This window comes from Artibeus jamaicensis, unplaced genomic scaffold (assembly GCF_021234435.1).
Source record: "Artibeus jamaicensis isolate MK-2021 breed Jamaican fruit bat unplaced genomic scaffold, CSHL_Jam_final contig_320, whole genome shotgun sequence".
Lineage (NCBI taxonomy): Eukaryota > Metazoa > Chordata > Mammalia > Chiroptera > Phyllostomidae > Artibeus > Artibeus jamaicensis.
This window is the reverse complement of record NW_026521753.1, coordinates 3,740,803-3,757,131: the sequence shown is the minus strand read 5'-3', so window position 1 is coordinate 3,757,131 and position 16,329 is coordinate 3,740,803. Positions and strand designations below refer to the sequence as shown.

Sequence of the window (16,329 nt, the reverse complement as noted above, 5' to 3'; positions counted from 1 at the left end):
AAAAGAGCTGTGCTTGATGTGACAGCAGCCCTGCTTGTGCCCCTGACCAAACCATGGCAGTTTATATGTCTCTTTAATCTCATCTGTAAAATGGGATATTTGCCCCATAGCGTATTCTAACAGTAATGTCCAACTTTTTGTTGTCTCTGGGCCATACTAGAAGAAGAAGAGTTGTCGTGGGCCACTCATTAAATACACAAACACTAATGAACACTGATGTGCAAAAAAAAAAGGTTTTACTTTGTGTTGGGCTGTACTCATAGGCATCCTGGGCCACCTGCAGCCCACATGCTGTGGGCTGGACACCCCTGTAAGATAGTGTGAAGAATTCTGAATTCCTGCTCACAAAATGAAGCACCTTAAAAAAGAAAAAACATTCCTGTCATTATTATTGATTTTTCTTATATCAAGGATTAAGTGTTCAAAGATCTTCATACTCTTCTTATTAGGGTGGAACAGCAAGTCATCATTTTAAACAATTATGAATTATTAAAATATGATTCATGTTATTGTTATTTGGGGTAATTGATAAAAATTTTGAGTTTTGCTTTCAGGAAAACATTTTTAACTTTAAAATGATTACTTAATAAGTAGTTTTATCTTGTATCAAAACCCTATGAGACTACCCATTTTTTTTTTTGCAGGTGCAACTAATTGTCTGTTAGTGGCTACTTTCAGATATAATCGCCTGATTGTGCTCTTAAACTCATGATGAAAAGTGGAGTGAGATTTATATTGTGTGAAGCATGGTATCTAAAAACTTTCTTATTTTATTCTGCTTATTTTCAGAATCAAATTCAGGGTCTTTATTACTTTGTGTGTATTAAAACTGGTCAAATTACCAATCTATTGTAAATCAGTTGTAGTTGGAAAATTCTGCTATACTTGTTTAAATTGCAGTTTTATGATTGGAAGCCATTTCAAATATATGAAATTCATTGTAGACTATTTAAAGCCTATTCTTTTATTAATTTTTAATTAGAGTACAATATAATTTAGCTGACACTAAACTTTCTTTTTTTATTTTTTTAACATATTTATTTATCTTTAGAAGGGAAGAGAAGGAGAGAGGGAGAGAGAAATATCAATGTATGGTTGCTTCTTGTGTGTCCCCTGCTGGATACTGGCCTCTGCTGGGAACTGGCCTGCAACCCAGGCATCTACCCTGACTGGGAATCGAACCGCAATCTTTTGGTTCGCAGGCCTATGCTCAATCCACTGAGCTACACCAGCCAGGGCTCTAAACTTTCTTTTTTTTTTTTTTTTCTGTGAGGCATTGATGTTATAAATTTTCTAGTATAAAGTAGACAAAAAGATAAAAAGTCCTTTAAATCCTTTGTACCACTTTTGCAAATGCCCTGATTTGAAATGTTTATGTAGAACCATGGGCGAGATTCCATGCAAGGACAGCCATGGCTCTTACTCTCCTTTCCCAGTCTGTCCTGAAATAAATCTGCATGAAAGCCTAGTTTTGTGCTTTAGGTGTTGGCTTAGCTGTTCAAAAATTCTAGATGTTGTACTTCCTTCAGTAGCTTATTTGCTATTTGATTCCATGCAAATCAGTTAATGGGTTTTGTCTTTTGTGAAGTCTGTATAATAATTACAGAAAATCTTAGGTAGTTTTTCATAACAGGACCCAAATAATGGTTACAGTTGGTGAGGTTATTAGTAACCAGGGTCTTGCCTTGGCTTTGTCTCTGCAGAAATAATGTGCACAGTCATCAGACATGCTCATCTCTGATAATTAGTCCCAACTAATTTAATTTATCCTAATTCAACTTGTTCTCAACTTTAATTCAGCCCAACTATATATGCTTTCTGGTCAGAAACATGATTGATTGACACAGTATGAGAAATATGTCAGCTGAATGGATTAAACTTTGCTGGGGGCCTGCGAGTTCATTTTTCCCAGTAGGGAAATCTATTGTGAAACAAAATATAGATGCAAATATAGGCCTATTTACATAGAATCAGAACAAAGGAATTGGGTGGTATTATGACATTGGTGAGGTCTGGCCAAAACCAAGAGAGCCAAGTTTCTGAAGGGCCTTCTACCAAACTAGCCAGAAACTTTAGAATCATTCTGGGAAGTTTTAAAAATAAGTTCAAGGATTCCAATAATACATGACACTTCATTCAAATCTTGGGAAAAACTGGAGTTAGTAGGTTAGGCAACGGTTGTAACAATGAAGATTTACTGACTAAGGGTCTGAATTGTACCTAGACTTACTACTTACAATCTACTTTCTACCTCTGACTTTATTAGTCTCTGTATTTATATAGTCTCTCCATCCATCCACCCATCCATCAATCTCAATTTCTTATTTTTATACATTTCCAAGTAAATTGCAGACATTAGTATACTTTAAAAAGCTTTTTATTTTGAAATTTTTTAAATATTCTCAAAAGCAAATAAAACAGTATAATGAAGTCCCATGTCCCTACTACCCAGATCACTACTTGTCAATATTTTGCTAGTCTTGTTTCAATATCTTTCCTTGCCCACACTTTTTTGCCTTAAGTAATTTAAAACAGGCAATATATTTTACAAATAATCTCTAACATATAAAGATTTAATACATTACTGTTTAACAAAATTCTTTTCTTATGTATGTATGTATGTATGTATTTAAAATCCTCACTGAGGCCATGTTTACCGATTTTTAGAGAGAAAGGAAGGGAGAGAGAGAGACATCAATAGGTTGCTTCATGTATGCACTTCAACCAAGAACCGAACCCACAGCGTAGGTATGTGCCCTGATCAATAATCAAACCCACAATATTTTGGTGTACAGGGACAGTGCCTCAAGCATATGAGTCACTCAGCCAGGGCAACAAAATCCTTTATCTACTACATATCCTTATTAGTTTGCCTTAGTTATCTCAAAAAACTCTTTTTAGATTTCCTTTGTTTGAATCAGGATCCAAATGAAACTATCTGCAGGCTGGTGATTTAATGTAATACATGATGTCATTCCACACCTGTTATTTTGGAAAGATAATATCATAGATCAGTGCTTGTACTTTTTATCAAACTTCCTCAGGCAGCACATGATGTCTAGTCATCCTGTTGTTAGTGGTGCTAAGACTAAGCCATGGACGGATTCAAGCATTGGCAGACTGATTCCTCTAATATAAAGTTTATTGTTATGCAATCACAAAATTATGGTAATTTTCTAGATGCATTGATTAATTTTGACTTTCAAAATGGTGAGTCTTCTAAAATTCATTGATTTCTTCTGTATTTATTGGTTGGAAGGACTTGTCCAATAAACTTCTTGGTAACTCTGAAGTGCATATTTTTGTTTTTGTTTTTAATCACAAAGGCAGGATTAAATGTGTGATTCTGCCCCTTTACTTACCAATTTTCACAATAATGATTTGTTGCCTAAGCAGCCTTCTAAGGTCTTTTTTTGCTTGTTTGTTTATATATTTTAATTTTTTAAACATATTTTTATTGTTATTCAAGTACAGTTTTCTGTCTTTTCCCCCACCTCTCCCCAAAATCCTACCCTCCAACCTCCCTCCCCTGTTTCCATCACCCCTTGTTTTTGTGCATGTGTCCTTTATAATTGTTCCTGTAAACCCTTCAAACTTTTCCCCTATAATCCCCTCCCCCTCTCCCATCTGGACACTGTCAACCTGTTCTCAATTTCAGTGTCTTTGATTATATTAAAGACAAGCAGTGATTATATTAAAGCAAGCAGTGTCTTTGCTTGCTTATTCCTTTTGTTGAATAGGTTCCTGTTGAAGGTGAGATCATATGGTATTTGTCTGTTACCACCTGGCTTATTTGGCTTAAAATAATGCTCTCCAGTTCCATCCATGCTGTCCCAAAGGGTAGGAGCTTGCTCTTTCCTTCTGCTGCATAGAAGTCCATTGTGTAAATGTACCACAATTTTTTGATCCATTCATTTACTGATTGGCACCTGGGTTGCTTCCAGCACTGGGCTATTGTAAATTGTGCTGCAATGAACATTGGAGTGCATAGGTTCTTTGGATTGGTGTTTCAGAGTTCATAGGATAAAATCCTAAATGGAATTGCAGGGTCGAAAAGCAGTTCCATTTTTTCTGAGGAAATTCCATACTGTTTTCCATAGTAGTTGCACCAGTCTGCAATCCCACCAGCAGTGCACTAGGGTTCCCTTTTATCCAGGACCTCTGCAACATGTGTTGTTTGTTGCTTTGTTTATGATGGCCATTCTCACTGGTGTGAGGTGCTATCTCATTGTGGTTTTAATTTGCATCTCTCTGATAGCTAGTGATACTGATCATCTTTTCATGTGTCTCTGGACCCTCTGTATATCCTTCTTGGAGAAGTGTCTGTTCCAGACCTTTGCCCATTTCCTAATTTGGTTGCTTGTCTCTTTAGAGTGGAGTCCTGCAAGTTCTTCATATATTTTTTTAATATATTTTATTGATTATGCCATTACAGTTGTCCTATTTCCCCCCTTCATTCCCCTCTACTCTGCACACCCCCTCCCTCACCATCCCCCCCTTTAGTTTATGACCACAGGTCTCAGATTCTTTAGATTCTATATTTCTCCTACTATTCTTGCCCTCCCCTCTATTTTCTACCTACTGTCTATGCTACTTATTCTCTGTACCTTCTCCCCCCTTCTCCTCTTCCTGCTCCCCTGTTGCTAACCTTCCATGTGATCTCCATTATTATGGTTCCACTCCTGATCTAGCTGTCCTCTTAGTTTCCTTTTATTTTAGGTGTGGTTGTTAATAACTGTGAGTTTGCTGTCCTCTTACTGTTCATGTTTTTTATCTTCTTTTTCTTAGATAAGTCCCTTTAACATTTCATATAATAAGGGCTTGGTGATGATGAACTCTTTGAATTTGACCTTATCTGAAAAGCACTTTATCTGCCCTTCCATTCTAATTGAAAGTTTTGCTAGATAGAGCAATCTTGGTTGTAGGTCTTTGGATTTCATGACTAGGAATACTTCTTTCCAGCCCCTTCTTGCCTATAACATCTCTTTTGAGAAATCCACTGACAGTCTGATGGGAACTCCTTTGTAGGTGACTGTCCCCTTATCTCTTGCTGCTTCTAGAATCCTCTCCTTCATTTTCATCTTGGCTAATGTAATGATGATGTGCCTTGGTGTGTTCCTTCTTGGGTCCAACTTCTTTGGGACTCTCTGAGCTTCCTGGATTTCCTGGAAGTCTATTTCCTTTGCCAGATTGGGGAAGTTCTCCTTTATTATTTGTTCAAATAAGTTTTCCACTGGTGGCTGTTCCTCTTCCCCTTCTGGTACCCCTATAATTTTGATGTCGGAGTGTTTAAAGATGTCCTGGGGGTTCCTAAGCCTCTCCTCCTTTTTTTGAATTCTTGTTCCTTCATATTTTTCTGTTTGCTCATTTTTTTCTTCCTTCTGGTCCACTCCCTTGATTTGAGTCCCCGTTTTCTTTCCATCACTATTGGTTCCCTGTGCATTTTGCTTCATTTCACTTAGTGAAGCCTTCATTTTTTTCATCTAATTTGTGACTAAAATCAACCAGTTCTGTGAGCATCCTGATCACCAGTGTTTTGAACTGTGTATCTGATAGGTTAGCTATTTCTTGGTCGCTTAGAGTTATAGGCTCTGGGGCTTTGAGTTCTTCTTGAGCCATATTTTGCTCTGTTGGCGACTATTACGTATGAGGAGCGGAGCTCTAGGTGTTCACCAGGGTGGGGCCGCCCAGGTTGCTGGGTTGTGACGCTGTATGTGGGGGTGTGAGGGGCAATGGTAGTCCCCTCTCCTGCTTCCTGCCGCGCGGGCCTGCGTGGTCTGTCTCACTCCTTGCTCATTTGCTGGTTTATCTGCCCTCGAATGTATGACTGCGGTCAGCCCGCTGCCTTGTCCCCTCACTGGGTCCACCCATTGCTACCCCACACCTGGGATCTGCCAACAACGGCTGCCTGCATGCCTGAGTGGTCCAGGGGATCTTTCCTGCACGACCCTGCTCCACTGGTGGCTCCGCCCCTCTTACCAGTCTGGATGAACGGTTCCTTGTTGTCAGACTTCTGTATAGTTCAATTTTCTGTGTTTTGACTGCGATTTTGTCACTAAGACTTTGTCGTCTTTAAACTTGGTTGTGCGAGGAGGCACAGTGTTTCCACGTACGCCTCCATCTTGGCCGGAAGTCCAGTTCTTCATATATTTTGGACATCAAACCCTTGTTTGAGGTATCATTGACAAATATGTTTCCCCATACAGTTCGTTCTTTTTTCACTTTAATGCTGTTTTTCTTAGCCGTGCAGAAGCTTTTTATTTTGCTGAGATTCCATTTGTTTATTCTTTCCTGTATTTCCCTTGCTCTAGGGGACATGTCAGTGAAAATATTGCTGCATGAAATATGAGATTTTCCTGCCAATATGTTCACTGACCTCTAGGACTTTGATGATGTCACAACTTATATTTAAATCTTTTATCCACCTTGAATTTATTTTTGTGTATGGCATAAGTTAATACTCAAGTTTCATTTTTTTTGCATGTAGCTGTCCTGCCCTCCCAACATTTGTTAAAGAGGCTGTTTTTACTCTATTTTATGCTGCTGCCCCTTTTGTCGAATATTAATTGACTGTAGAGGCTTGGGTTTATTTCTGGTCTCTGTTCCATTGTGTCTGTTCTTATGCCGGTATCAGGCTATTTTGATTACAGTGGCCTTGTGATACAGTTTCATGTCTGGTATTGTGAGCGCTCCTACTTTGCTCTTTTTTTCTCAATTGCTGCAGCTATTCAGGATTGCTTATGGTTCCATATAAGTTTTTGAAGAGTTTGTTCTATATCTGTGAAATATGTCATTGGTACTTTAATAAGTATTGCGTTGAATCTATAAATTGCTTTGGGTAGTATGGAGATTTTAATGATGTTAATTCTTCTAATCCATGAAAACAGTGCATGTTTTCTGTGTGTTTCTGTCTTTCTTAATTTCTGTCTTTTTGTTATTGTTGTTAATAGTTTTCTGAGTGCGGGCTGTTACCTGCTTGGTTAGGTTTATTCCTAGGTATATTGTTCTTGTTGCTGTAGCAAATGGTTTCTGCTTTTGATGTTTCTTTTTTGGTATACAGAAATGCCTTTGGTTTCTGAATATTGAATTTGTATCCCCTGTTTTGTTAAGTTCATTTATTAGGTCAAGTAGTTTTTTTGTGGAGTCCATAGGATTTTCTATGTACACTCTCATGTCATCTGTAAACAATGACAATTTTGTTTCCTCCATTTCATTCTGGATGCCTTTTATTTACTTTTCTTTTCTGATTGCTGTGGCAAGGACTTCCAATACTACATTGAATAGAAGTGAGGAAAGTGGACAACCTTGTCTTGTTCCTGGTCTAAATGAGAAAGCTTTTAGTTTTTGCCCGCTGAGTATGATATTGGCTATAGGGCTCTCATATATGGCCGTTATTATGTTGAGGAATGCTCCCTCTATTCCCAGTTTGCTGAATGTTTTTATCATAAGTAGGTGCTGTACTTTATCAAGTGCTTTAACCAAATCTGTTGATATGATCGTGTGGTTTTTCTCTTTCATTTTGTTTATGTGTTGTATTATGTTTATTGATTTGCGAATATTGGCCATCCTTGCATTCTTGGGATGAATCCCTCTTGATCATGGTGTATGATCTTTTTAATGTATTCCTGGATTCGGTTTGCCAATATCTTGTTGAGGGTTTTAGCATCTATGTTCACGAGCAATATTGGCCTGAAGTTTTCATTTTTTATTGTGTCTTTATCTGGTTTTGGGAGTGTGATGATGCTGGTTCATAAACACAGTTTGGGTGTCTTCCATCTTCTTGGATTTTTTGGAACAGTCCGTGAAGGATAGGGGTTAGCTCTTCCTTAAACACTTTGTAGAATTCTCCTGTGAAACCATCTAGTCCAGGGCTTTTCTGTACTGGGAGTTTTTTTATTACTGCTTCAATTTCATCAGCTGCTCTTGGTCTGTTCAGGTGTTCTGCTTCTTCTTCACTGAGTTTTTGGAGATTATATTTTTCTAGAAATTTGTCCATTTCACCCTGGTTTTCAAATTTCTTGGCATATAGGTCTTCTTAGTGATTTCTTACAATCTTTCGTATTCCTGTGGTATCTGTTGTAGTCTCTCCTCTTTAATTTCTGATTGTGTTTGTTTGGATCCTCTCTGTTTTTTTTCTCGATGAGTCTGCTTAAAGGCTCGTTGATTTTGTTTATCTTTTCAAAGAACCAGCTCCTGGGTTTATTGATCCTTAGAATTGTGCTTTTAGTCTCTATGTTGTTTAATTGAGCTCTGATCTTGGTTATTTCCTTCCTTCTACTTGGTCTGGGCTGTCTTTGTTGTTGTTCCTCGAGTTCTAATAATAGGTGTAGGGTTAGGTTGTTTATTTGAAATGTTTCTTTTTTTTTTTTTTTCAGGTAGGCCTGTATCACTATGAACTTCCCTCCTGGGACTGCCTCTCATGACTGCTGTGTCCCATAAGTTTTGGGTTGTTGTGAGTTCATTTTTGTTTGTTTCCAGAAACTTTTTGATTTCTTTCTTGATCTCTTTCTTGACTTACTCATTTTTTTAATAGCATGCTATTTAACCTCCATGAGTTTGAGTGTTTTGAATTTTTTCCTTCGGGTTGGTTTCTAGTTTCAGTCCCTTGTGGTCAGAGGATATGCATGGTATGATTTCAGTTTTCTTTAATGTGTGCAGGCTTGTTTTGTGTCCTATCATGTGGTCTATCTTTGAAAATGTTCCACGTGCTTTTGAAAGTAATGTGTATTTTGCTACTTTGGATTAAAGGCTCTGTATATTTCAGTTAAGTCCATTTGATCTAGGACATTGTTCAGTGCATCAATATCTTTGTTGATATTTTGTTTGGAAGATCTATCCATTTTTGACAGTGGTGTGTTGAAATCTCCTACTATAATTATGCTGTTGTCAGTTTATTTTTTGAAGTCCTCCAAGATTTTCTTTATGTATTTGGGTACTCCAGTGTTGGGTACATATTTATTTACATTGTTTATGTCTTCTTGATGGATTCTTCCCTTGGGTATGATGAAGTGATCTTCTGGGTTTGTTTTTAGAGTCTTTTTTTTTTTGAAGTCTGCTTTGTCTGATATGAGTATTGCTACCTGGGCTTTTTTCTCATCTGTTTGCTTGAAAAATTTGTTTTTCAGCCCTTCACTTTCAATCTGTGCGGGTCTTTTGTCCTGAGGTGCATCTCCTGTGGGCATATGTGTGAGTGGTGATTTCTTATCCATTCAGCTACTTTATGTCTTTTGATTGGAGGTATTAATCCGTTTATATTTAAGGTTGTTATTCATAGGTACTTATTATATCATTTTTCATACCTGTGTTCCTCTCTGTTTCAGTCTTTTTCTTCATTTTCTTTGAGTAGTCAGTCCCTTTACCATCTCTTGCACAGCTTGTTTGATGGAGGTGCATTCTTTTAGAATTGTTTTGTCTGGCAAGCTCCTTATTTGGCCTTTCATCTTAATTGATAGCCTTGCTGGGTAAAGTAGCCTTGGTTGCAGGCCTCTCATTCTCATTACTTGGAATATTTCTCACCATTCTCTTCTGGCTTGGAGTATTTGCATTGAGAAGCTAGCTACTAGCCTTATTGTGGCTCCTTTGTATGTTACTTCCTGTTTCTCCCTTGCTGGATTTAAGATTCTGTCTTTGTCTTGGAATTTTGCCATTTTAATTATGATATGTTTTGAAGTCGGTCTCTTTGGTTTCCTCTTAATTGGGAGTCTCTGTGTTTCCTGGATTTGTGTGATTTTTTTCTCTCATCAAATTAGGGAGATTTTTCATAATTGCTTTTTCAAACAGTTTTCTCTCCTGTGCTCTTCCTCTTCTCCTCTGGTATCTCTGTTATATTGATATTCTTACATTACGTGTTGTCCTGCAGTTCCCTGAACACCTCTTCATTGTTTTTGAGTCTTTTTTCCTTTTCTTATTCTTTCTGTGACTTTTTTTCTACCTTGTCCTCCAACCTGCTGATGCAATCCTTTGCTTCTCTACCCTGCTTTTGATTCCTTCTACTGTGTTTTTTAATTCAGAAATTGTATTCTTAATTTCCTCTTGGCTTTTGTTGATAGTTTCTATTTCCTTTTTCATGTTGATATAGTTTGCAGTGAGTTCATTATAGTTTCCCTGTATTTTTTGGCAATTCTCTGTGAGCTCATTGGGCTTCCTTATAACCATTGCTTTGAATTAAATAAGTGATATTTAGCATTCTTTTATTTAGCATTCTTTCTGAGGCTTCCTCCTTTCCTTTGGGAATTGTTTCTTTGTATTCTCATTTTTTATGAAATTCTTCCTGTTAGCCTCTGCTTGTTAAATTGATCTGTTGTGACTCCCTGGGTTTATGGTGTGAATTTCTATGGTTTTGAGATTCAGTGGTGCAGTTTCTACGATCTCCTGAGCTTGCCGGTCTTGGCCTGTCATGTATGTTGGCTCTCTGTAGGTCTTTGGGTTTTGATTGTACTTTGGTCTTTCTTTGGTGGGTCCCTCCCTCCAGCCTGTTAATTGAAGGTGATTCTGTGCACCATGTCTTGTATCCTGTTGCACAGGTGTGGACAGGTTGTGTCAAAGCTGATTCTTCTGTGTGTATGAGGTTTTGAGGCTTCTCTCTTGCTCTTGTTCAGTAATTTGTTCTTGGTAATTTCTCCACAATTTAGTTTTATTTCCAGATCATTCCTTGGTTGATGGTAGTGTGGCTTCCAGTCCCACTACCATCCTCCTTCACCTTCTTCTGTTGTTGGGTGGGTTTCCTCTTCCAGCAGGTATACTCGTGTTGACCTGCTGGATTTTTGTTGTGATTAGTTGTCCACCTACGCTTTTGTGTGATCAGTTGGAGGGGGAAGAAAAAATGGTTTAAGACAGTGGAGTGTATTCAATGGTATTCAAAGTACCAACCCGTAGAGAAGAGATAGGAGATCCTTTGGATATGTATAGTGTTAACTGTGATATTTCACCTAACTAGCCACTTTTTGGAAAGTGTGGAAAAAAGATAAGACTCTTGTTAGGAGGGAGGAAGGATTTTGAGTTGTATCTGGAAAGCAGTGAGCTTGTAGGAGGTCAGATTATGAAGTAAAGTGAGAGTAAAGGATAGAAAATAGGTGTAGTGTGCAAGAGAATAGAGTTCACCACCACAGTAATAAAGTTCAAGAAACAGTGAAGTGAGCTAAGATTTAGAGGGGGTGCTGTGCAGTATTTACAATTGTATGGAACAGCAATTATTTACAATAGTAATGGAGCAACAATCATACGACAGAATTTATGTGATCTGAATAATAAGAATAGGAAGTACAGGACCTAGAGTAGTGTGCTATTGGAACAGAACTAAAGTGAAAGATGGAAAATTAAAAATATACTATGAAAGAGCAAACAAGGGAAACCAGTCAAACAATGCAATTTAACTAACCAGGTGAAGAATACTAAACAGAAAGGAGAGAAATATAAAATACTAATAAAATAAGAGACGAGAATAATGAAAAAAATAATTATATGAATGTACAATAACTTGAAAGTTCTCTGGGGTAACCAAGTGAAATTTGTCTCACTGTCTCAGCTGTTGGGATGACCCCTTTTTGGAACTAACTCTTGTCTTTTCACAGCTACAGGTTTTGTTGTCTTACTTGTGGGAATTTAAAAAAAAATAAAAGGAAGGAAGAAGTAATAAAGAAAAGAATGAAGGAAAGAAAGGAAGAAGGAATTTAAAAAAAAATTTTTTTAAAGCCTTCTGCTGGCTATATTAACCACCAAGCCAGTTCTCCTGATCTTCCTGGCTACAGCAGGCTGAGGAGGAATTGGTTTCTCTTTTCTCCCTTCGCGAGCCACACTCTCGCAGTTGCCCAGCCTCCAGCCTAGTTCCTTAGTCTGCTGCCGGGCTCCCAGTGCCCTTCTGTGCCCAGTCTACACCTTCAGTCCACCAGTTGTGCTGTCCTCAAGGTGTACCAGTTAGGGGCAACTCACACACCACCTTCCAGCTCTTTGCTGTCCTAGATGCTAGGGACTCTCTGCACCCCTCCAGGGTAGTTCAGCACCCACACTGAGTTAAGTCTTTCTGGGGATTGCCGACTCCCTGAGTCCTGTAGCTCTCCTCTGTTGGGGCGTCTCCACCTTCCTCTTACCAAGCCAGTTATCCCTGGGAGCAGGTGCTGAGCAGGGAGGTGCCTCTGGGCACCAGGGTCAGGCATGCTCAGTCCCAGGGCTGTGTGCCTGAGCACTCAGCCTCTGCTGCTGGGGCAGAACGGGCAGCCTCTGGACCTCCGGATCTGGTATGCACCGTCTCTGAGTCTTCAATTGTGAGGGTGTGGCCTGGCGGGGGTAGGGGTGCAGGAGGCAGGGGTGGGTGCTGCGAAGAATCCCTCAAACAGCCCCTGAGTGCCTCTTTTTTCTTTTTCTTTTTAAAAAATTTCTCCTGTTCAAGCCTGCTGCTCCAAACAAGAACCTAGCTGCATACATAGCTCAGCTCTCCAACCAGACCAGGGACTAACTGGGTCAACTTCTGTGACTGCCCAACTTTTCCCACCTGGCGTCCACAGTCTCAGCGGGTGCACATTGCCCCTGCATGTTTGGCACTTCATCCTTATTTCCCCCCTGTGACTTCAAGCATCCAGGTCCCTCCTGGTGCTGCTCAAACCTTGTTTGGTAGGGGAGGGAGCCGTTGACGGGGCTGTCTCCCAAGAATCCTGCAGCAGACCCAGGGGGCGCAGGGCCTGGGGCTGCAGCCTGCCTGGTTCCTGTGCTGGTCCTAGGGACCTTATTGTCCTAAAGGAATCTCCTTACTGTCTGATTTTTCAATGTCCTCTACAATTTTTGGTCTCTAATCTTCATATATGCTGGGATACCATTGGCTCTTCACTCTGTTCCTCAGAAGATCGGCTAGATGTTTAACTTGTGCGCAGGAGGAAGTGGACTCCACTCCCACCTATCTCACCGCCATCATCCCCCTTGCTTGTTTATATTTTTAATTGTGGTAAAATACATGTAACAAAATTTATTATCTGAACCATTTTTAAGTGTACAGTTCAGTAGCATGAAGTACATTCACATCATTGTGCAACCAATCTCTAGAAATTTTTCATCTGGCAAAATGGAAACTCTATACCGTTAAACAACTCTGTTTCTCCCTCCTCCAGCCCCTGGCAAATCACCATTCTCCTTTTTCTTTATATGAATTTGACTACCTTATGTGAGTGCAGTGATAGAGTATTTGTCCTTTTGTGGCCAGCTTATTTCACTTAGCTTAATGTCCTTAAGATTCATCTATGTTGTAGCATGTGACAGGATTTCTTTCTTTTTTAAAGCTAAATCTAAAGGTTTTTTAATTCTATTTTATTTTTATTTATTTTTTAAAAGAACTCATGGCTTTCTGTACATTATCTGTGTCAATCCATTGTAAGCATTATTGCTTTTGGTGCTGAAATTGTCCCATCTTTATCCAGTGGGAGCCCCTCCAGTGTAGCTCCTGAGGCTTTTTGACATGACTCAGTAGACTTTGATAGCTTTCCTACCTTCTGATATAATAAGGTGTTCCAGGCTATCTTCTATATTTCCTGCCCCAGACCTGGAGTAGGGAATTTTTCTAAGGGGCACTGGTTCTTTTTAGTATCTAAATACCATTGTCTAGACAGCAAGATAGGCTTACTTTTTAACTCTTTCCCAATACTATATTTGTAAATTATAAGTAGACCATAGTAAGAGTATATACAGCAAGGATAACTATTGTTAGGATGGAAATGTGATCTATTTCTTCTAACCACATTTAAAAGGAGCCTGCCCATCAATACAGTAATTTGAAACAATAGTTGCTTATTAGGACACTGTGTAAGCCTTAAAAATTTGCATACTGGGCCACACCCCAGACTAATTTTACTTGACTCTGTAGGGGATAGCATAAAGCACCTAGATTTCACAGAGATTCCCAGGTGGTTCCACTATGCATTGGAAGTTGAGAAAGCTCATCTAACAATGAAATCATAACCAAAATAAAATAAAAGTTAAAAAAGGTATACCTGGACTCTAGAAATTACCCTAGTCCAGAATAAATTAGGTTCCAGGCTCTTCTGAATAACCTGTCTTCTACTAATTTTGTCATGGGGCCTTTTAAAATATGGGAATCTCATAACTCAGTCTTACAAATCTCTAATGTTTCTTCTGTTTCTGTTTTATAGATCTGAACAAGCATGTGCCTCAGCCTTATTAAGGGCACAATTAGGTCAGCATGTTTCTACCTTGAAAGAACATGATAATTCTGCCAAAGAAGAAAAACTGTCTGAAGTTTTCCTAGTCAAAAACGTGGACCAGGGTACAAAGGTTAGTTATTTTTAAAAATAGTTTCAATATGTACAAGGTAATGATTTGAGAAAATGATTACATTCTTAATATATTTGAAAAAATAACTAACATATGAGGTATTGAGTTATGTTTGTTTTAACTTTCTGATCTCACGCCTTTAGCATATTATTTTGTGTAGGAGTCTTACCTCCTTATATAAAGTTATAGGAGGTTTAGAGATAATCTAATTAAATGCATCTACCACAACATTTTCCGAGAAGCTTAGAAGCATCTATAATACAGGGTTTTCTCTCTTTGATACTTTTTAACATTTTATTTTTATCATGTACATAGTTCAAGGATTCTAAATATGCCCCTGCTGGGGGCAAACCTTGCTGCCTCTGTCTCAAGAGTCATACACCTGTGTTGTGTGGCCCAGAACCTCTACCATCACTCCTTCAAGTCTTTTAGAGTGCCTTCAGTTCCTCTTAACTCTCTGCCCTTTCCTTGCTGCTTAAATTAAAAGACAATAGGAGGACTTTTTAAAAGCATATCAAACATGTGTACATAGAGTGTACCCACCAGCCCCATGCCCACCAACAAATTCATACTTGTTACCATCATACTGTACTGTTTCACATATCCTCATCTTTCTTCTTTCCCCTATCTTCCTACTTCTCCTCTTCCTGTTCCCCCTTCCTTTTCTTTTCTTTTCTTTTCTTTTCTTTTCTTTTCTTTTCTTTTCTTTTCTTTTCTTTTCTTTTCTTTTCTTTTCTTTTCTTTTCTTTTCTTTTCTTTTCTTTTCACCTCCCTTCTCTTCCTTCTCCTATCTTATCATCTGTCCACTTTTCTTCCTCTTCTGGTCTCCTTCCTCTCATCATTCTTTCTTCTGTGACAAACTGCTAAATGTAGATACAGCTCCCAAGTGCCTCTCTAGGATCCCATGCTCCTTTCAGACATAACTTTTGTATATACTTTCTGTACACATTTTCATTTTATTGCATTATGTGTGACTTAGTAAATAACATATAGTTTTGTTTTGGTTGAGATATGATACCATTTGCGTAGATGTCCTTTAAGAAACAACAATTTTTTAGAATAACAGAACCTATGTTTTTTAGATCCATTTCATATCTGTTGATAAATGTAGATTTTAAGGAGTTTGTTTTCAAACTTCATCATCTATTTTATGTAGTACTATTTTGTGGCAACATTGTTTATAGCAAATACATTATATCTCAGCTGTGTCAAGGGTGAAAATAAGTATTGATTGAATGCCCTTTGCTATCTAACCCTTTTTTAAGGGTTTTGTTTATGTTAGAAAACATACTGCAAATTCCAGACAACCAGTCTACTTACAATTTTCAAATAATTATTTCACTATTAATGAGAGGGACCTGCACAACTAATAACTTAGGAATCAAATGATATTCTGCTTTGTTCCTTTTAAGTCATCATGATCTCATCTTATGGCAGTCATAAAAATTACCAACATATTAATGACAACATGTATCCTTAAAGATAGAAATAAGCAAGCAGTTTCATAGTTAGGTCCTGATGGAAGAAATTAATAGCCCCAAAGAAATGCACAGCCCCATTTACCAAAATGATATGGGCAGGGCAAGCCTTGGGAGCTTCGAGAAAAATGCTTTTCTGAGTTCTAGGACTGTTTTGTTTTATGAATCATCCTTTTACAATTAGCAAAATCAGGTATCTTCAAGTTGTTTCCCTGTGTTGAAACAATGCATACAATACAGTCAGTACATCATATGAGTTAAATATTTCTCTGTAGATAAAATTCTGAAAGTAAAAGATTTTCAAAATTTAAGAAAGCTCTACTAGCAATTACTTGTTTAAATAAGTTTAATGAAGCTCAGAAATATTTACTTTGATCTCTTGGGTAAACAGCTAATTAAACAGCCACATGTACATAATGTTTACCTGTGGGGCCCCTTGCTCTCAGCTGGAGTCAATCCAACTTTTGAGTAAATACATCATTAAAACCCCGAAATTCCAATTATGTCTCCCAAGACTAGATAAAATCTACAGCACCCTCATAACCTAGTAGGCAATTACATAATTGAGCTGCATGCT

The 16,329-nt window shown here is 38.2% G+C and overlaps 1 protein-coding gene across 1 annotated transcript in view; it reads left to right on the top strand.

Moving 5' to 3' along the window:
* Nucleotides 1–16,329, top strand: part of KIZ (kizuna centrosomal protein) — a gene marked incomplete at its 5' end in the record, with an annotated part of 94,747 nt that overhangs the window by 11,653 nt on the left and 66,765 nt on the right. The window contains one exon of the mRNA XM_053663528.1: nt 14,133–14,274. Within this exon, the coding sequence (XP_053519503.1) occupies nt 14,133–14,274 (142 nt within the window). The remainder of the gene's footprint in view (nt 1–14,132; nt 14,275–16,329) is intronic.